General features: G+C 38.6%; 1 protein-coding gene across 5 annotated transcripts in view; it reads right to left on the bottom strand.

The window, feature by feature from the left end:
* Positions 1 to 3,507: 3,507 nt before the first annotated feature.
* The window catches only part of LOC139750783 (spermine synthase-like), a 140,088-nt gene continuing 119,607 nt past the window's right edge, over positions 3,508 to 23,988 (bottom strand). For all 5 annotated transcript variants that reach the window (XM_071665520.1, XM_071665517.1, XM_071665519.1 and 2 more), the window contains 2 exons: positions 7,647 to 7,841; positions 3,508 to 5,628 (listed from right to left, as the gene is read on the bottom strand). In XM_071665520.1, the coding sequence (XP_071521621.1) occupies positions 5,470 to 5,628; positions 7,647 to 7,841 (354 nt within the window). In that variant the 3' untranslated portion in view covers positions 3,508 to 5,469. The remainder of the gene's footprint in view (positions 5,629 to 7,646; positions 7,842 to 23,988) is intronic.

A 23,988-nucleotide genomic window follows, 5' to 3' on the forward strand; every position in this document is an offset into this window, starting at 1 on the left:
AGCACTCACTCTTATCCCCTTTGCCTTTGTATAATGGCACTATGCAAGCATTCCGTCAATCCTCAGGCACCTCACCATGAAACATACATACATTAAATAACCTTACCAACCAGTCAACAATACAGTCACCCCTTTTTTAATAAATTCCACTGCAATACCATCCAAACCCGCTGCCTTGCCGGCTTTCATCTTCCGCAAAACTTTTACTACCTCTTCTCTGTTTACCAAATCATTTTCCCTAACCCTCTCACTTTGCACACCACCTCAAACAAAACACCCTATATCTGCCACTCTATCATCAAATACATTCAATAAACCTTCAAAATACTCACTCCATCTCCTCACATCACCACTACTTGTTATCACCTCCCCATTAGCCCCCTTCATTTAAGTTCTCACGCATTCCTCACGTGTCATAGAAGGCGACTAAAGGGGATGGGAGCGGGGGGCCAGAAACCCACCCCTCCTTGTATTTTAACTTTCTAAAAGGGGGAACGGAAGGAGTCACGCGGGGAGTGCTCATCCTCCTCGAAGGCTCAGATTGAGGTGTCTAAATGTGTGTGGATGTAAAACAAGATGAGAAAAAAGGAGAGATAGGTAGTATGTTTGAGGAAAGGAACCTGGATGTTTTGGCTCTGAGTGAAACAAAGCTCAAGGGTAAAGGGGAAGAGTGGTTTGGGAATATCTTGGGAGTAAAGTCAGGGGTTAATGAGAGGACAAGAGCAAGGGAAGGAGTAGCACTACTCCTGAAACAGGAGTTGTGGGAGTATGTGATAGAGTGTAAGAAAGTAAATTGTAGATTGATATGGGTAAAACTGAAAGTTGATGGAGAGAGATGGGTGATTATTGGTGCATATGCACCTGGGCATGAGAAGAAAGATCATGAGAGACAAGTGTTTTGGGAGCAGCTGAATGAGTGTGTTAATGGTTTTGATGCACAAGACAGGGTTATAGTGATGGGTGATTTGAATGCAAAGGTGAGTAATGTGGCAGTTGAGGGAATAATTGGTATACATGGGGTGTTCAGTGTTGTAAATGGAAATGGTGAAGAGCTTGTAGATTTATGTGCTGAAAAAGGACTGGTGATTGGGAATACCTGGTTTAAAAAGAGAGATATACATAAGTATATGTTTGTAAGTAGGAGAGATGGCCAGAGAGTGTTATTGGCTTATGTGTTAATTGATAGGCATGCAAAAAAGAGACTTTTGGATGTTAATGTGCTGAGAGGTGCAACTGGAGGGATGTCTGATCATTATCTTGTGGAGGCGAAGGTGAAGATTTGTAGGGGTTTTCAGAGAAGAAGAATGTTGGGGTGAAGAGAGTGGTGAGAGTAAGTGAGCTTGGGAGGCGAAGGTTTTCAGAAAAGAATAATGTTGGGGTGATGAGAGTGGTGAGAGTAAGTGAGCTTGGGAAGGAGACTTGTGTGAGGAAGTACCAGGAGACACTGAGCACAGAATGGAAAAAGGTGAGAACAAAGGAGGTAAGGGGAGTGGGGGAGGAATGGGATGTATTTAGGGAAGCAGTGATGGCTTGCACAAAAGATGCTTGTGGCATGAGAAGTGTGGGAGGTGGGTTGATTAGAAAGGGTAGTGACTGGTGGGATGAAGAAGTAAGATTATTAGTGAAAGAGAAGAGAGAGGCATTTAGACGATTTTTGCGGGGAAAAAATGCAAATGAGTGGGAGATGTATAAATAAAAGAAAGAGGCAGGAGGTCAAGAGAAAAATGCAAGAGGTGAAAAAGAGGGCAAATGAGAGTTGGAGTGAGATAGTATCATTAAAATTTAGGGAGAATAAAAAGATGTTTTGGAAGGAGGTAAATAAAGTGCGTAAGACAAGGGAGCAAATGGGATATATGTATATATTCATTTATTTATTATACTTTGTCGCTGTCTCCCACGTTAGCGAGGCAGCGCAAGGAAACAGACGAAAGAATGGCCCAACCCACCCACATACACATGTATATACATACACGTCCACATATGCACACATACATACCTATACATCTTAACGTATACATATATATACACACTTAGACATATACATATATACATGTACATAATTCATACTGTCTGCCCTCATTGATTCCCGTCGTCACCCCGCCACATGTGAAATGACAGCCCCCTACCCCCGCATGTGTGCGAGGTAGCGCTAGGAAAGAGACAACAAAGGCCACATTCGTTCACACTCAGTCTCTAGCTGTCATGTATTATGCACCGAAACCACAGCTCCCTTTCCACATCAAGGCCCCACAAAACTTTCCATGGTTTACCCCAGATGCTTCACATGCCCTGGTTCAATACATTGACAGCACGTCGACCCCGGTATACCACATCGTTCCAATTCACTCTATTCCTTGCATGCCTTTCACCCTCCTGCATGTTCAGGCCCCGATCGCTCAAAATCTTTTTCACTCCATCTTTCCACCTCCAATTTGGTCTCCCACTCCTCTTTCCCTCCACTTCTGACACATATATCCTCTTTGCCAATCTCTCCTCACTCATTCTCTCCATGTGACCAAACCATTTCAATACACCCTCTTCTGCTCTCTCAACAACACTCTTTTTATTACCACACATCTCTCTTACCCTTTCATTACTTACTCGATCAAACCACCTCACACCACATATTGTCCTCAAACATCTCATTTCCAGCACATCCACCCTCCTCCGCACAACTCTATCTAAAGCCCACGCCTCGCAACCATATAACATTGTTGGAACCCCTATTCCTTCAAACATAACCATTTTTGCTTTCTGAGATAACGTTCTCGCCTTCCACACATTTTTCAACGCTCCCAGAACTTTCACCCCCTCCCCACCATATGACTCACTTCCGCTGGAGGTGGGGGATGCTATTTCATGGCAGGGTGGTGGTGGAGTGGATGAAGTCAGCAAGTATGAATCTGTAAATGTGTATATATGTATATGTTGAACTGTATATGTATGTATACATGCGTGTGTACGTTTATGTATATACATGTGTATGTGGGTTAGTTGGGCCATTTTTTGTCTATTTCCTTGCACTTCCTCGCTAACACGGGAGACAGCGATTAAGTATAATAAATAAATAAAAAATAAATATATTTGGAGGTTGCTAGCAGCTTAGGGAAGCAGAGATAAAATTTTGCTAATGTTGCAAAGCTTCAAGTTAATCTACGGTAGTGATACAAAAGTCTGCAACTGCAGAATGATAATGTGCAAGATATAGCATTGGATTTTCTTGCACTAGTATGGGGAAAAAGTTGAAAAGAAGACAAATATTACATTAGACATAGGTAAAAAAAAATTGTGGAAGTTGTGAATTGTGGCAAGAATTGATTTCAGCAGTAAAAAAGTTAATAACAAAGGAGCTTTATTAGAACAACAAAGGGCAACACAGACTTACTGTGAGGAGGAAGGAAAATATGGATAAAAGGTATGTAAACATGGAGCATTTACTGGAGATTGCATTCATTGCCCTGATACAAAGAAGCATATGAAATACAAGTAGGCAAAATAATATAAAAATTTTCAGCCAGATTTTAATGTGGGAGTACATAGACAGGTACCCAGCATTTCTTTCCAAAATTTGAAGCAAACCCAGTAACTATTAACTGTTTAATGAAAAACCAAAATCTACCCTCTATTCAATCACAGAAATCCAAATGAATCTTTGAAATAATACTCCAGAATAGGATTATTTTTCAGACCAAAGATATGCTTGAAAAAGGAAAAAATTTATACATTATTATTTTTTTTATTATACTTTGTTGCTGTCTCCCGCATTAGCATGGTAGTGAAAGGAAACAGACAAAAGAATGACCCAACCCATACACATGTATATACATACACGTCCACACACACACATATACATACCTATACATTTCAATGTATATATATATATATATATATATATATATATATATATATATATATATTATCCCTGGGGATAGGGGAGCAAGAATACTTCCCACGTATTCCCTGCGTGTCGTAGAAGGCGACTAAAAGGGGAGGGAGCGGGGGGCTGGAAATCCTCCCCTCTCATTTTTTTTTTAATTTTCCAAAAGAAGGAACAGAGAATTGGGCCAGGTGAGGGTAGTCCCTCAAAGGCCCAGTCATCTGTTCTTAACGCTACCTCGCTAATGCGGGAAATGGCGAATAGTTTGAAAGAAAGAAGAAAAATATATATATATATATATACATGTACATAATTCATACTTGCTGCCCTTATTCATTCCTGTCGCCACCCCCCTCCCCCGCACGAGGTAGCGTTAGGAAAAGACAACAAAGGCCACATTCATTCACACAGTCTCTAGTTGTCATGTATTATGCACCGAAACCACAGCTCCCTTTCCACATCAAGGCCCCACAAAACTTTCCATGGTTTACCCCAGACGCTTCAAATGCCCTGGTTCAGTCCACTGACAGCACTTTGACCCCGGTATACCATGGCATTCCAATTCACTCTATTCCTTGCACGCCTTTCACCCTCCTGCATGTTCAGGCCCCGATCGCTCAAAATCCTTTTCACTCCATCCTTCCACCACCAATTTGGTCTCCCACTTCTTGTTCCCTCCACCTCTGACACATATATCCTCTTTGTCAATCTTTCCTAACTCACTCATTCTCTCCATGTGACCAAACCATTTCAATACACACTTTTTTATTACTACACATCTCTCTTACACTTTCATTACTTACTCAATCAAACCACCTCACACCACATATTGTCCTCAAACATCTCATTTCCAACACATTCACCCTCCTCAACACAACCCTATCTATAGCCCATGCCTCACAACCATATAACATTGTTGGAACCACTATCCCTTCAAACGTACCCATTTTTGCTTTCCAAGATAATGTTCTCACCTTCCACACATTCTTCAACGCTACCAGAACCTTCACCTCCTCCCCCACCCTGTGACTCACTTCCACTTCTATGGTTCCATCCGTTGCCTAATCCACTCCCAGATATCTAAAGCACTTCACTTCCTCCAATTTTTCTCCATTCAAACTTACCTCCCAATTAACTTGTCCCTCACTTCTACTATACCTAATAACCTTGCTCTTATTCATATTTACTCTCAGCTCCCTTCTTTCACACACTTTACCAAACTCAGTCACCAGCTTCCACAGTTTCTCACCCGAATCAGCCGCCACCAGCGCTGTATCATCAGCAAACAACAACTGACTCATTTTCCAAGCCCTCTCATCTACAACAGACTGCATACTTGCCCCTCTCTCCAAAACTCTTGCATTCACTTTGTAACAACCCCATTCATAAACAAATTAACCATGGAGAAATCATGCATCCATGCCGCAAATTGACATTCACTGGGAACCAGTCAATTTCTTCTCTTCCTACTCGTACACATGCCTTACATATAAAAATAAATTACTTTCTCTACTTTTAATAACAAATTTAAAGTATCAAAACTCACAGAGGGTAAACAAAATTAATATGAAAGAAATTTACTGGCTCACATGTTATAATTGCACAGGTTTTTGAGTAACTTTATAGAAACACCATTTCTCCTTAAAGCAGGGTATAAAATGACTTGTGCAGCTGAAGCTCACAGGAATCTCTAGACTTTTAAGCTGTTCCTCAAACATTCTCAGGGCATTTTCACACTGGATCCCAATAGCCTGGAAAAAAATAATATTCGCTCAATGTATAGGTTAAAAGTTATTTCACATTTATAAAACCACGAAATATAATAATGTTGGGTGCCATACCTGAGGACCTCACCCTAGCATTTACTGTGCTTCAAATCAGTGTTTCTCAGCCAGTGGCATACAAGGGGCATCTAAGTGGGATGTGATTTCAAAAATAATTATCAAGATAAGGTGGTGCCTTGCATAGCCTCATGTTACTTTTCTTCGGTTAAGGTGGTGCCTTGCTTAGTCTTGTGTTATTTTTCATTGTAACCTAGTCTGACAATGAAAGAATACTTTTTTAAAGTTATTTAAGACAACACAGGCAACTGAGGCCTTAATAAAGGCTGTCCCATTAATGCTATATATTCATTATTTATTCATTTTACTTAATTGCTGTTTTCAGCATCAGCAAGGCAGCACCAGGAAACAGACGAAGAATGGCCCATCCACTCATATACACACATATACATAAATGCCCATACATATAAATATCAACATATACATACACATATACATATATACACATGCATATTCATACTTACTTGCTTTCATCCATTCCTGGTGCTACCCCACCCCACAGGACACAGCATCGCTACCCGCTCCTTCAGCCAGGAAGTGCCAGGAAAACCGACAAAAAGGCCACATTCGCTCACACTCAGTCTCGAGCTGTCATGTGTTATGCACCAAAACCTCAGCTACCTATCCACATCCAGGACCCACAGACCTTTCCATGGTTTACCCCAGATGTTTCATATATCCTGGTTCAGTCCACTGACAGCATGTCAATCCCAGTATACCACATTGTTCCAATTCACTCTCTTCTTTGCACAGCTCTCATCCTCCTGCATGTTCAGGCCCTAATCGCTGAAAATCCTTCCACCTCCAACTTGGTTTCCCACTTCTCTTTGATACCTCCACCTCTGACACATATATCTTCTTTGTTAATCTTTCCATACTAATTCTCTCCATATGTCCAAACCATTTCAACACACCCTCTTTCTGCTCTCTCAAACACAATTCTTTTATTTCCACACATCTCTCTTACCCTTTCATTACTTACTTGATCAAACCACCTCACACCACATATTGTCCTCAAACATATCATTTCCAACACATCCACCCTCCTCTGTACAACCCTATCTATAGCCCATGCCTCGCAACCATATAATACTGTTCAACCTACTATTCCTTTAAGCATACCCATTTTTGCTCCACGAGATAACATTCCTTTCACACATTCTTCATTGCTCCCAAAACCTTTGCTCCCTCCTCCACCCTGTGACTCACTTCTGCTTCCATGGTTCCATTTGCTGCCAAGCCACTCCAGATATCTAAAACACTTCACTTCCTCTAATCTTTCTCCATTCAAACTTACATCCCAATTAACTTGTCCCTCAACCCTACTGAACCTAATAACCTTGCTCTTATTCACGTTTAATTTCAACTCTCACCTTTCACACACCTTTCCAAAATCGGTCATCAACTTATGCAGTTTTTCCCACAAATCAGCCACCAGAGCTGTATCATCAGTGAACAACTAAATCACTTCTCAAGCCCTCTCATCCCCAACAGACTGCATACTTACCCCTCTCTCCAAAACTCTTGCATTTACCTTCCTAACCAACCCATCCATAAACAAATTAAACAACCATGGGAACATCACACACCCCTGCTGCAGACCGACCTTCACTGGGAACCAATCACTCTCCTCTTCCTACTTGTACACATGCCTTACATCCTTCATAAAAACATTTCAATGCTTCTAGCAGCTTACCTCCCACACCATATACTCTTAAGACCTTCCATAAAGCATCTCTATAACCCTATCATATGCCTTCTCCAGATCCATCTATAAATCTTAATATAAAAAAGGGAAAAAAGAAATCTTTGTCTGCATTCTTTCTACTATAACTATGTTTTTTGATTATAAGCTGCATTATATACAATTTTCAGCTGAGTTTACAGGAACATTAAAAGGAAAAAAATACAAACTGACAATAACTTACATGGGTCATATACTTTCCAGTGACAGGTTTCAGAAGGCGTGTTCCCAAGTTCATGATTTTGCGCATGAAGTCCCATAGTTCTCCACGGGGAGATGAAGATATTGGTACATCAGTCAGGTCACAAAACACATAGTCAAAGTTCTGTCCTTCCTTGATATAATCTTCCATGTGAGAAACAGCATCACCAACAATTATCTGAGATAATCATATGAAATTAGTAATAATGACAGGAAACATTCTACTTACTAATCTCAAATGCATATCAATTTGTATTTAATACACTGTGACTCGAAGAGAATCCCAAAGAATAAAAATTCTCTACACTCAAGTGCTGAAAAATTAAAGGAAAACTTGAAAAACAAATATGCATTATGCATGTTCACTCATTTATTTTATGCAAAAAACATCCTCAACAGTTAACAGGAAAATGCTTGCTTATCCTGTAAGAAAACCTATCACATCAGCTTCACATCAGGTGGGCAAACATAAGCCAAAACATGATAAAAATTGTCAGAAGTGCTTTCAGGCAATGGGTGTTGGTTATGTGCTGCAGACATATATATCTTTTTTTTTTATTTTTTTTTATTATACTCTGTCGCTGTCTCCCGCGTTTGCGAGGTAGCGCAAGGAAACAGACGAAAGAAATGGCCCAACCCCCCCCCATACACATGTATATACATACGTCCACACACGCAAATATACATACCTACACAGCTTTCCATGGTTTACCCCAGACGCTTCACATGCCCTGCTTCAATCCACTGACAGCACGTCAACCCCGGTATACCACATCGCTCCAATTCACTCTATTCCTTGCCCTCCTTTCACCCTCCTGCATGTTCAGGCCCCGATCACACAAAATCTTTTTCACTCCATCTTTCCACCTCCAATTTGGTCTCCCTCTTCTCCTTGTTCCCTCCACCTCCGACACATATATCCTCTTGGTCAATCTTTCCTCACTCATCCTCTCCATGTGCCCAAACCACTTCAAAACACCCTCTTCTGCTCTCTCAACCACACTCTTTTTATTTCCACACATCTCTCTTACCCTTACGTTACTCACTCGATCAAACCACCTCACACCACACATTGTCCTCAAACATCTCATTTCCAGCACATCCATCCTCCTGCGCACCACTCTATCCATAGCCCACGCCTCGCAACCATACAACATTGTTGGAACCACTATTCCTTCAAACATACCCATTTTTGCTTTCCGAGATAATGTTCTCGACTTCCACACATTCTTCAAGGCCCCCAGGATTTTCGCCCCCTCCCCCACCCTATGATCCACTTCCGCTTCCATGGTTCCATCCGCTGCCAGATCCACTCCCAGATATCTAAAACACTTCACTTCCTCCAGTTTTTCTCCATTCAAACTCACCTCCCAATTGACTTGACCCTCAACCCTACTGTACCTAATAACCTTGCTCTTATTCACATTTACTCTTAACTTTCTTCTTCCACACACCTTTCCAAACTCAGTCACCAGCTTCTGCAGTTTCTCACATGAATCAGCCACCAGCGCTGTATCATCAGCGAACAACAACTGACTCACTTCCCAAGCTCTCTCATCCCCAACAGACTTCATACTTGCCCCTCTTTCCAAAACTCTTGCATTTACCTCCCTAACAACCCCATCCATAAACAAATTAAACAACCATGGAGACATCACACACCCCTGCCGCAAACCTACATTCACTGAGAACCAATCACTTTCCTCTCTTCCTACACGTACACATGCCTTACATCCTCGATAGAAACTTTTCACTGCTTCTAACAACTTTCCTCCCACACTATATATTCTTAATACCTTCCACAGAGCATCTCTATCAACTCTATCATATGCCTTCTCCAGATCCATAAATGCTACATACAAATCCATTTGCTTTTCTAAGTATTTCTCACATACATTCTTCAAAGCAAACACCTGATCCACACATCCTCTACCACTTCTGAAACCACACTGCTCTTCACCAATCTGATGCTCTGTACATGCCTTCACCCTCTCAATCAATACCCTCCCATATAATTTACCAGGAATACTCAACAAACTTATACCTCTGTAATTTGAGCACTCACTCTTATCCCCTTTGCCTTTGTACAATGGCACTATGCACGCATTCCGCCAATCCTCAGGCACCTCACCATGAGTCATACATACATTAAATAACCTTACCAACCAGTCAACAATACAGTCACCCCCTTTTTTAATAAATTCCACTGCAATACCATCCAAACCTGCTGCCTTGCCGGCTTTCATCTTCCGCAAAGCTTTCACTACCTCTTCTCTGTTTACCAAATCATTTTCCCTAACCCTCTCACTTTGCACACCATCTCGACCAAAACACCCTATATCTGCCACTCTATCATCAAACACATTCAACAAACCTTCAAAATACTCACTCCATCTCCTTCTCACATCACCACTACTTGTTATCACCTCCCCACTTGCGCCCTTCACCGAAGTTCCCATTTGCTCCCTTGTCTTACGCACTTTATTTACCTCCTTCCAGAACATCTTTTTATTCTCCCTAAAATTTAATGATACTCTCTCACCCCAACTCTCATTTGCCCTTTTTTTCACCTCTTGCACCTTTCTCTTGACCTCCTGTCTCTTTCTTTTATACATCTCCCACTCAATTGCATTTTTTCCCTGCAAAAATCGTCCAAATGCCTCTCTCTTCTCCTTCACTAATACTCTTACTTCTTCATCCCACCACTCACTACCCTTTCTAATCAACCCACCTCCCACTCTTCTCATGCCACAAGCATCTTTTGCGCAATCCATCACTGATTCCCTAAATACATCCCATTCCTCCCCCACTCCCCTTACTTCCATTGTTCTCACCTTTTTGCATTCTGTACTCAGTCTCTCCTGGTACTTCCTCACACAGGTCTCCTTCTCAAGCTCACTTACTCTCACCACCCTCTTCACCCCAACATTCACTCTTCTTTTCTGAAAACCCATACAAATCTTCACCTTAGCCTCCACAAGATAATGATCAGATAGCCCTCCAGTTGCACCTCTCAGCACATTAACATCCAAAAGTCTCTCTTTCGCACGCCTGTCAATTAACACGTAATCCAATAACGCTCTCTGGCCATCTCTCCTACTTACATAAGTATACTTATGTATATCTCGCTTTTTAAACCAGGTATTCCCAATCATCAGTCCTTTTTCAGCACATAAATCTACAAGCTCTTCACCATTTCCATTTACAACACTGAACACCCCATGTATACCAATTATTCCCTCAACTGCCCCATTACTCACCTTTGCATTCAAATCACTCATCACTATGACCCGGTCTCGTGCATCAAAACCACTAACACACTCATTCAGCTGCTCCCAAAACACTTGCCTCTCTTGATCTTTCTTCTCATGCCCAGGTGCATATGCACCAATAATCACCCACCTCTCTCCATCAACTTTCAGTTTTACCCATATTAATCGAGAATTTACTTTCTTACACTCTATCACATACTCCCACAACTCCTGTTTTAGGAGTATTGCTACTCCTTCCCTTGCTCTTGTCCTCTCACTAACCCCTGACTTTACTCCCCAGACATTCCCAAACCACTCTTCCCCTTTACCCTTGAGCTTCGTTTCACTCAGAGCCAAAACATCCAGGTTCCTTTCCTCAAACATACTACCTATCTCTCCTTTTTTCACATCTTGGTTACATCCACACACATTTAGGCACCCCACTCTGAGCCTTCGAGGAGGATGATCACTCCCCGCGTGACTCCTTCTTCTGTTTCCCATTTTAGAAAGTTAATACAAGGAGGGGAGGATTTCTGGCCCCCCGCTCCCGTCCCCTCTAGTCGCTTTCTACGACACACGAGGAATACGTGGGAAGTATTCTTTCACCCCTATCCCCAGGGATAATATACATATATATATACATATACACATACACACACATACATATACATACGCACATATACACATACACACACATACATATATATACATATGAGAAATGTAAGAAACAATTTAGAAAACTGAAACTTCTAGCTTGAAATGAATGAATATATATATCTTGTATATATCTTGTATTTGGAATTATTGAATGGGAATCTGAGGCAGATAAGAAAAGTTTGCAAAAGTATTACCCTAGCTCTACAACAAGCAGAAAAGTCTGCACGACATCATTTCCACTGCAAGCTCAAACAAATACTTAGAAATGGGAAAGGTTGAAATGGAAAGTTACTTAGAAGAATTCAGAGGCTCTGACAAAGCTTTAGGGGCAGAACACACTATGGAAAATTATTGAAAGTCGAGGCTAAAATATTTTGAACACAGACATGGGCACAAAAAGACTTATGTAAGGAAGGATATGGAGAAAGTGGAAGCCAGGAAAGTGCTAGCAGAGACATGATTCCATAATGACAAAGAGACTGACCCATATATGGTAGAAGAAAGTGGAGGCCAGGAAACCTCTAGCACAGACATGGGTCCAAAATGAGACACAGACACTGACTCATGTAGGGAAAAAGATGGAAAGGAAGTGGATGCCAGGGAACTCTCTCAGGCTTGACAACATACAGAGTGTAAGATGTGATACAGCAAAAGAACACAAATCCAAGGGCTCCACAGCATCTGTAAATACTACGTATATGAAAATTGTATGTACAGCAAGACTGGCACATTTTATCGGTGAAAATGTAAATGTAAACACTTTAGAATATGTTTGCACCGCCTTAAGAAGGGTAAATGCCAGTAAGGCTAAGAATGCAGATTTTACATCCAGAATTATACAAATCATCACAAACCATTAGGTGGTACTTGAATGAATACTTTTAGGACCATCACACAACTATCAGGAACAACGAGACATCTCTTGTGCCCATCAAAATGCAAAGGGATACAGTGGAATGTCTTTAAAAGAGCATTATATTATTCAGAACTCCCCTTTTTTGGGGGGTGGGGTGGGGGCCCTTATAACTAGTTTGGCGAAATTTTTATGGTTAAGGAAATCACCCTCTTTTATTAGGTGCTGTGCTCATTTGAGTACTCCCCAGTCAGCCATCATACCTAGTAACTTGTATCTGTAGAAGGACCTCTTCATTTCTGCACATTAGATTTTTGCCATTTTTAGAATAATGCGCATAGTCCATTTTGTTTTTCATGCAAAAGGCTCCACTCACAGATAAAAGTCCATATAAAGGCTGAGCCTTAATTGAAATACAGAGAGGTAAATGAAAAAAAAAAAGAAAAGAAGAGACAAGGAAAAAGTATTTAAGAATTTGGGAAAAGTAAAAAAACTTTTCTTTTAAAGTGTCACATCATAGTTATTGGAAAAGTTGTGAGAAGGTAGAGAGTTCCACAGCTTCAGTGTTGGGAAAGAAAAGTATCAAATCAACCCACCCTTAACTTGCCAATGGAATTGCCACTCAGTAATGATGTGACACAGCAGCTTACCTAAAACTGCACTGTGGGGGCACACAAGCAGCCAGCTTTTGAGATCAAAAACCAAAGTAATACCTATAAAAGAGGAAAAGTGAACCAACATTGCAGCATTGGGTAAGTTTTGAAGTTAGCCTGGGAAAGTTGACAAGTTGGATGGCTTTTGACCCAGATTTCTCAAGTAAGGTTGCAGAACTAGAATCACCTCAGATGAGAGAGCAGTACTCCATAAAAAGAAGGATCAGTCCTTTGTATAAATGGAGCAACTGTACAGAAGAAACAAAATTTCATCTAAACAGGATTCCCAGATTCTAAAAGGCAGACAATTATTTCCATTATGTGGGGTTTCCAAGATAATGTGGATGTTACAGCAATACCTAGTAAGTTTACTGAGTTAAGATGTGAAATTTTCAATAGAGAGATAGGCAGAAACTGGATTTTAGAAGCACTAAACTAGAGCATCAAATCTAACCAATTTTCATCTACCCAATGAGATATTCTGTCCAAGTCTGAGTCTAACGAGGAAGTTGTGTCGAGAAAGGATCCAGATTGAGTGAGAGAAAGAGCAGATTTGAAGGATGTGGAGGGATGCAGCGTTGAGTCATCAGCACGAGTACATTTGATCATTTGAAGAGGAAAGGAAATCGTTGATAAAAAGGAGAAAAAGTGTCTGAGACTAGACAGAACCATGAGGAACCGTGATCACTGTTAATGGAGAAAGAAGCTGATCCATCTACAATCCCAGAGATGTAGCAAGCACAGAGGAAGCTAGATATGAGGGAACAAAGTGAAGGAGGAAAGCAAAAAGAGGGGACCTGTCTGCATAAAATTTCAATATTTTCTCCCTTTGCTTCTTTATATCATAAACAGTTGATGAACTAATACTGTAGATGTCACACAGCTTACGCACCGAAACACCACATTCCAATTTTTTCAACAGTTCTATTTCATCTTGGATCGATATGGACTAATGTTTACATTTGACACCATGACTGACACTCTCATATGTCTTAGAAGCCATAGCTAGGGCTAAATTTAAGCAAAATAAGCTAAGAATCTCACAGAATTGCTGTACCACCACCAACAAGTGCAGTGTAAAGAATGTAAATAAGCGCATCCTACACACTACACCATCTGTGGTCGCCCAGTAAACTAGTCTGGTGGCCGCGGTAATTTCAAGTTCCCTTACAAAATTTTGTCTGGACTAAATTGGTGCCAAACCATCAGTTGTCAAAAATTCAGTGTACCCAGTACTGATGTTTTCAGACTAAACTTTTAGTTTGAAAATTGAAATATGATGAAATGTTTCTTATCATGAAATAATCAAGGAAAACATTTCATAATGCTTTCACCAGCTGATACATAACCAATAAATATGAAGTGAAACGTCTAAAAGAATTTTAATATTAGCAAATTGCCTCTTCAATTACAAGACACAGATACATCCAAACAATATTTTAAACCCAGATTCATATTCAGCATGAAAAATATTCCTTATTCAGAGGCTTTAAGGTAATCTATTTTCCTCATAAAAATGCCAAAAATTACAGGAAATAGTTCAGGGTATTTATAAGCCCAAAAATCTATTGTTTCAAAACTGAATGCTTCTACACTTGAAATAATGATATAAAATATCTCATAATGCTTCCCCATGTCAAGAGATACCCATATATATGGAGCAGATGATCAAAATTATTGTACAAAATTACAATCACCAAACAATTACAGGTCATAAATATGGAAAAACAGTATTTCATTCCCAAATTTGAATTTGACATTATAAATTTTCCTTATACTGATGTTTTCAGACAAATCTATTTTCCACAAAAATGTGCCAAAAAAATTTTTCTTTCAAAATTGAAATATAACATAATGAAACATTTCTAATAATGAAAAAAAGTCAAGATGACTATTTCATAATGCATTCCCTTGCCAATAAATAACCAATTAATACAAAGCAAAACAAAAGTTTATATAAAATACTATTCATTTAACCACTTTATTACAAGACAAAGGTAAGTTCAAACAAATTTTCAAAAGCAAATTTGTATTCACCACAAAATATACTTCTTATTCTCAAATTTTCAGACAAATCTATTCTCCCAAGAAAAATGCCAAAAAATGCAGGTAATAGTTTTGGTATTTTTTGTCCAAAAAAACGTTTTCTTTCAAAATTGAAATATAACATAATCAAACACTTCTATATTAGAATTTTATTTACATATATATATTTTGCTTTGTCGCTCTCTCCCGCGTTAGCGAGGTAGCACAAGGAAACAGACAAAAGAAAGGCCAAACCCACCCACATACATGTATATACATACACATCCACACACGCAAAAAATACATACCTATACATCTCAATGTATACATATATATACACACACAGACATATACATATATACACATGCACATAATTCATAGTCTGCCTTTATTTATTCCCATCGCCACCTCGCCACACATGGAATAACAACCCCTTCCCCCTCATGTGTGCGAGGTAGCGCTAGGAAAAGACAACAAAGGCCCCATTCGTTTACACTCAGTCTCTAGCTGTCATGTAATAATGCACCGAAACCACAGCTTCCTTTCCACATCCAGGCCCCACACAACTTTCCATGGTTTACCCCAGACGCTTCACATGCCCTGGTTCAATCCATTGACAGCACGTCAACCCCGGTATACCACATCGTTCCAATTCACTCTATTCCTTGCATGCCTTTCACCCTCCTGCATGTTCAGGCCCCGATCACTGAAAATCTTTTTCACTCCATCTTTCCACCTCCAATTTGGTCTCCCAATTCTTGTTCCCTCCACCTCTGACACATATATCCTCTTTGTCAATCTTTCCCCACTCATTCTCTCCATGTGACCAAACCATTTCAAAACACCCTCTTCTGCTCTCTCAACCACAGTCTTTTTATTTCCACACATCTTTCTTACCCTTACATTACTTACTCGATCAAACCATCTCACACCACATATTGTCCTCAAACATCTCATTTCCAGCACATCCACCCTCCTGCGCACAACTATATCCATAGCCCACGTCTCGCAACCATACAACATTGTTGGAACCACTATTCCTTCAAACATAGCCATTTTTGCTCTCCGAGATAATGTTCTTGACTTCCAAACATTCTTCAAGGCTCCCAGAATTTTTGCCCCCTCCCCCACCCTATGATTCACTTCTGCTTCCAAGGTTCCATCCCCTGCCAGATCCAATCCCAGATATCTAAAACACTTTACTTCCTCCAGTTTTTCTCCATTCAAACTTACCTCCCAATTTACTTGACCCTCAAGCCTACTGTACCTTATAACCTTGCCCTTATTCACATTTACTCTCAACTTTTTTCTTTCACATGCTTTACCAAACTCAGTCACCAGCTTCTGCAGTTTCTCACATGAATCAGCCACCAGCGCTGTATCATCAGCGAACAACAACTGACTCACTTCCCAAGCTCTCTCATCCACAACAGACAGCATACTTGCGCTTCTTTCCAAAACCCTAGCATTCACCTCCCTAACAACCCCATCCATAAACAAATTAAACAACCATGTAGACATCACACACCCCTTCCGCAAACCTACATTCACTAAGAACCAATCACTTTCCTCTCTTCCTACATGTACACATGCCTTACATCCTCGATAAAAACTTTTCACTGCTTCTAACTACTTGCCTCCCACACCAAATATTCTTAATACCTTCCACAGAGCATCTCTATCAACTCTATCATATGCCTTCTCCAGATCCATAAATGCTACATCATATATAATATAATATATAATATAATATTTTTTTTTTTTTTTTTTTTTTTTTTTTTTTTTTTTTATACTTTGTCGCTGTCTCCCGCGTTTGCGAGGTAGCGCAAGGAAACAGACGAAAGAAATGGCCCAACCCCCCCCATACACATGTACATACACACGTCCACACACGCAAATATACATACCTACACAGCCTTCCATGGTTTACCCCAGACGCTTCACATGCCTTGATTCAATCCACTGACAGCACGTCAACCCCTGTATACCACATCGCTCCAATTCACTCTATTCCTTGCCCTCCTTTCACCCTCCTGCATGTTCAGGCCCCGATCACACAAAATCCTTTTCACTCCATCTTTCCACCTCCAATTTGGTCTCCCTCTTCTCCTCGTTCCCTCCACCTCCGACACATATATCCTCTTGGTCAATCTTTCCTCACTCATTCTCTCCATGTGCCCAAACCATTTCAAAACACCCTCTTCTGCTCTCTCAACCACGCTCTTTTTATTTCCACACATCTCTCTTACCCTTACGTTACTTACTCGATCAAACCACCTCACACCACACATTGTCCTCAAACATCTCATTTCCAGCACATCCATCCTCCTGCGCACAACTCTATCCATAGCCCACGCCTCGCAACCATACAACATTGTTGGAACTACTATTCCTTCAAACATACCCATTTTTGCTTTCCGGGATAATGTTCTCGACTTCCACACATTTTTCAAGGCTCCCAAAATTTTCGCCCCCTCCCCCACCCTATGATCCACTTCCGCTTCCATGGTTCCATCCGCTGACAGATCCACTCCCAGATATCTAAAACACTTCACTTCCTCCAGCCTCTCACCATTCAAACTCACCTCCCAATTGACTTGACCCTCAACCCTACTGTACCTAATAACCTTGCTCTTATTGACATTTACTCTTAACTTTCTTCTTCCACACACTTTACCAAACTCCGTCACCAGCTTCTGCAGTTTCTCACATGAATCCGCCACCAGCGCTGTATCATCAGCGAACAACAACTGACTCACTTCCCAAGCTCTCTCATCCCCAACAGACTTCATACTTGCCCCTCTTTCCAAAACTCTTGCATTTACCTCCCTAACAACCCCATCCATAAACAAATTAAACAACCATGGAGACATCACACACCCCTGCCGCAAACCTACATTCACTGAGAACCAATCACTTTCCTCTCTTCCTACACGTACACATGCCTTATATAATATATAATATAATAATAATATATCTCATAATGCTTTGCTTTGTCGACAGATACCCAAAATATAGAGAGCAAATGATCATACATTCTTCTTTTATAATTTGAATTGAGCATGGAAAATAGTCCTTATTCCAAGGTTTTCTGGCAAATCTATTAAGAAAAAAAGTAAAAATTACAGGTTATAATACAAGGTATTTTTTTTTATCCAAAAACGTTTTTGTTCCAAAATTGAAATAAAAAATAACGAAACATTTCTATTCATGACATAATCATGGAAAATGCTTCATAATGTTCTCCCTTGCTAATTTTTTTTTGCTGTCTCCCGCGTTTGCGAGGTAGCGCAAGGAAACAGACGAAAGAAATGGCCCAACCCACCCCCATACACATGTATATACATACGTCCACACACACAAATATACATACCTACACAGCCTTCCATGGTTTACTCCAGACGCTTCACATGCCCTGATTCAATCCACTGACAGCACATCAACCCCGGTATACCACATCGATCCAATTCACTCTATTCCTTGCCCTCCTTTCACACTCCTGCATGTTCAGGCCCCGATCACACAAAATCTTTTTCACTCCATCTTTCCACCTCCAATTTGGTCTCCCACTTCTCCTCGTTCCCTCCACCACCGACACATATATCCTCTTGGTCAATCTTTCCTCACTCATTCTCTCCATGTGCCCAAACCATTTCAAAACACCCTCTTCTGCTCTCTCAACCACGCTCTTTTTATTTCCACACATCTCTCTTACCCTTATGTTACTTACTCGATCAAACCACCTCACACCACACATTGTCCTCAAACATCTCATTTCCAGCACATCCATCCTCCTGCACACAACTCTATCCATAGCCCACACCTCGCAACCATACAACATTGTTGGAACCACTATTCCTTCAAACATACCCATTTTTGCTTTCCGAGATAATGTTCTCGACTTCCACACATTCTTCAAGGCTCCCAGGATTTTCGCCCCCTCCCCCACCCTATGATCCACTTTCGCTTCCATGGTTCCATCCGCTGCCAGATCCACTCCCAGATATCTAAAACACTTTACTTCCTCCAGTTTTTCTCCATTCAAACTTACCTCCCAATTGACTTGACCCTCAACCCTACTGTACCTAATAACCTTGCTCTTATTCACATTTACTCTTAACTTTCTTCTTTCACACACTTTACCAAACTCAGTCACCAGCTTCTGCAGTTTCTCACATGAATCAGCCACCAGCGCTGTATCATCAGCGAACAACAACTGACTCACTTCCCAAGCTCTCTCATCCCCAACAGACTTCATACTTGCCCCTCTTTCCAAAACTCTTGCATTTACCTCCCTAACAACCCCATCCATAAACAAATTAAACAACCATGGAGACATCACACACCCCTGCCGCAAACCTACATTCACTGAGAACCAATCACTTTCCTCTCTTCCTAAACGTACACATGCCTTACATCCTCGATAAAAACTTTTCACTGCTTCTAACAACTTGCCTCCCACACCATATATTCTTAATACCTTCCACAGAGCATCTCTATCAACTCTATCATATGCCTTCTCCAGATCCGTAAATGCTACATACAAATCCATTTGCTTTTCTAAGCGTTATTGGATTACGTGTTAATTGACAGGCGTGCGAGAGAGACTTTTGGATGTTAATGTGCTGAGAGGTGCAACTGGAGGGATGTCTGATCATTATCTTGTGGAGGATAAGGTGAAGATTTGTATGGGTTTTCTGAAAAGAAGAGTGAATGTTGGGGTGAAGAGGGTGTTTTGAAATGGTTTGGGCACATGGAGAGAATGAGTGAGGAAAGATCGACCAAGAGGATATATGTGTCGGAGGTGGAGGGAACGAGGAGAAGTGGGAGACCAAATTGGAGGTGGAAAGATGGAGTGAAAAAGATTTTGTGTGATCGGGGCCTGAACATGCAGGAGGGTGAAAGGAGGGCAAGGAATAGAGTGAATTGGATCGATGTGATATACCGGGGTTGACGTGCTGTCAGTGGATTGAATCAGGGCATGTGAAGCGTCTGGGGTAAACCATGGAAGGCTGTGTAGGTATGTATATTTGTGTGTGTGGACGTGTATGTATTTACATGTGTATGGGGGTGGGTTGGGCCATTTCTTTCGTCTCTTTCCTTGCGCTACCTCGCAAACGCGGGAGACAGCGACAAAAAAAAAAAAAAAAAAAAAAAAAAAAAAAAAAAAAAAAAAAAAAAAAAAAAATTCAAAAAATTGTTTTTTACCGAATTGGAAAATGAGATATTGAAACACTTCTGTACTAGAAATAATCAGGGAAAATATATCACAATACTCCGAGTTCATTCTAATTACGCAGTGACTACAATGCAAATAATCAGATGATATTTTTAGAATAACTTTATTTAACAGTTTCATTAAGGGTCTTAAATACAACCAAATGATATTTGAAACCCAAATTTGTATTCAGCATGAAAAATACTTCTTATAATGAGATTTTAAAGAAAATCTATTTTTCTGAAAAAAACACTAAAGATTGCAGGTAATAGTTCAGGGTATTATTTAGCTCAAAAAACATTTTGTTTGAAAATTGAAAAATGAGATATTGAAACACTTCTATACTTGAAATAATCAGGAAAAATATATCACAATACTCTGAGATCATTCCAATTACGCAGCAAATACGACGCATATAGATGATATTCTTAGAGTGACTGAATTTAACAGCTTAATTATGGGTCTGAAATATGACCAAATGATATTTCAAACCCAGATTTGTATTCAGCATGAAAAATACTTCTTATATTCAGATTTTACAGGAAATCTATTTTTCTGCAAAAAGTACCAAAAATTGCAGGTAATAGTTCAGAGAATTTTTAACTCAAAAAACTTTTTGTTCCAGAATTGAAAAATGAGATATTGAAAACTTCTATACTTGAAATGATCAGGGAAAATATATCACAATACTTAAAAGTTCATTCTAATTATGCAGTAACTACGATGCAAATAATCAGATGATATTTTCAGATTGACTTTATTTAACAGCTTAATTATGGGTCTTAAATACAACCAAATGATATTTCAACCCTAGATATGTATTCAGCATGAAAAATACTTCTTATAATGAGATTTTAAAGGAAATCGATTTTTTTACAAAAAGTACCAAAAATTTCAGGCAATAGTTCAGGGTATTTTTTAGCTCAAAAAACTTTTTGTTTGAAAACTGAAAAATGAGATATTGAAACACTTTTATACTTGAAATTATCAGGGAAAACATACCACAATCCTCAAAGTTCATTCTAATTACGTAGTAACTACGATGCAAATAATCAGATGATATTTTTAGACTGACTTTATTAAACAGCTTAATTAAGGGTCTTAATTACAACCAAATGATATTCAAACCCTAGATATGTATTCAGCATGAAAAAAACTTCTTATAATGAGATTTTAAAGGAAATCTAATTTTACACAAAAAGTACAAAAAATTGCAGGGTATTTTTTAACTCAAAAAACTTTTAGTTTGAAAATTGAAAAATGAGATATTGAAACACTTCTATACTTGATATAATCAAGAAAAATATATCACAATACTCCGAGTTCATTCTACTTACGCAGTAAATGCAACGCATATAGATGATATTCTTAGATTGACTTAATTTAACAGGTTAATCAAGGGTCTGAAATATGTCCAAATGATATTTCAAACCCAGATTTGTATTCAGCATGAAAAATACTTCTTATATTGAGATTTTAAAGGAAATCAATTTTTCTGCAAAAAAGTTCCAAAAATTGCAGGGTATTCATTGGCTCCAAAAACTTTTTGTTTGAAAATTGAAAAATGAGATATTGAAACACTTCTATACTTAAAATAATCAGGGAAAGAATATCAAAATACTCAAAATTCATTCTAATTACGCAGTAACTACTATGCAAATACTCAGATGATATTTTTAGATTGACTTTATTTAACAGCTTAATTAAGGGTTTTAAATACAACCAAATGATATTTCCAATCCAGATTTGTATTCAGCATGAAAAATACTTCTTATAATGAGATTTTAGAGGAAATCAATTTTTGTACAAAAAGTACCAAAAATTGCAGGTAATAGTTCAGGGTATTTTTTAGCTCAAAAAACTTTTTGTTTGAAAATTGAAAAATGAGATATTGGAACACTTCTATACATGAAATTATCAGGGAAAATATACCACAATCCTCAAAGTTCATTCTAATTATGCAGTAACTACCATGCAAATACTCAGATGATATTTTTAGATTGATTTTATTAAACAGCTTAATCAAGGGCCTTAATTACAACCAAATGATATTTAAACCCTACATATGTATTCAGCATGAAAAGTATTTCTTACAATGAGATTTTAAACGAAATCTAATTTTCTACAAAAAGTACCAAAAACTGCAGGTAATAGTTCAGGGTATTTTTTAGCTCAAAAAAACTTTTTATTTGAAAATTGAAAAATGAGATATTGAAACACTTCTTTACTTGAAATAATCAAGAAAAATATATCACAATACTCCGAGATCATTCAATTACGCAGCAAATACGACGCATAAAGATGATATTCTTAGATTGACTGAATTTAAAAGCTTAATTATGGGTCTGAAATATGACCACATGATATTTCAAACCCAGATTTGTATTCAGCAAGAAACATACTTCTTATATTGAGATTTTAAAGGAAATCGATTTTTCTGCAAAAAGTACCAAAAATACCAAGAATATTTTCAAACTCAAAAAACTTTTTGTTTGAAAATTAAAAAATGAGATATTGAAACCATTCTATACTTGAAGTTATCAGGGAAAATATACCACAATCCTCAAAGTTCCTTTTAATTACGTAGTAACTACCATGCAAATACTCAGATGATATTTTTAGATTGACTTAATTAAACAGCTGAATTAAGGGTCTTAATTACAACCAAATGATATTTAAACCCTAGATATGTATTCAGCATGAAAAGTATTTCTTAAAATAAGATTTTAAAGGAAATCTAATTTTCTAAAAAAATTACAAAAAATTGCAGGGTATTTTTTAGCTCAAAAAACTTTTTGTTTGAAAATTGAAAAATGAGATATTGAAACACTTCTTTACTTGAAATAATCAGGAAAAATATATCACAGTACTCCGAGAGCATTCTAATTATGCAGAAAATACGACGCATATAGATGATATTCTTAAGTTTGACTTAATTTAACAGCTTAATTATGGGTCTGAAATACAACCAAATGATATTTCATACCCAGATTTGTATTCAGCATGAAAAATACTTCTTATAATGAGATTTTAAAGGAAATCGATTTTTCTACAAAAAGTACCAAAAATTGCAGGGTATTTTTTAGCTCAAAAAACTTTTTGTTTGAAAATTGAAAAATGAGATATTGAAACACTTCTATACATGAAATTATCAGGGAAAATATACCACAATCCTCAAAGTTCATTCTAATTACGCAGTAACTACCATGCAAATACTCAGATGATATATTTAGATTGACTTTATTAAACAGCTTAATTAAGGGCCTTAATTACGAAATGATATTTAAACCCTAGATATGTATTCAGCATGAAAAGTATTTCTTACAGTGAGATTTTAAACGAAATCTAATTTTCTACAAAAAAGTACCAAAAATTGCAGGTAATAGTTCAGGGTATTTCATAGCTCAAAAAACTTTTAGTTTGAAAATTGAAAAATGAGGTATTGAAACACTTCTATACTTGAAATAATCAAGAAAAATATATCACAATACTCCGAGATCATTCAATTACGCAGCAAATACGACGCATAAAGATGATATTCTTAGATTGACTGAATTTAACAGCTTAATTATGGGTCTGAAATATGACCAAATGATATTTCAAACCCAGATTTGTATTCAGCATGAAAAATACTTCTTATATAGAGATTTTAAAGAAAATCTATTTTT

This window comes from Panulirus ornatus, chromosome 10 (assembly GCF_036320965.1).
Source record: "Panulirus ornatus isolate Po-2019 chromosome 10, ASM3632096v1, whole genome shotgun sequence".
NCBI lineage: Eukaryota > Metazoa > Arthropoda > Malacostraca > Decapoda > Palinuridae > Panulirus > Panulirus ornatus.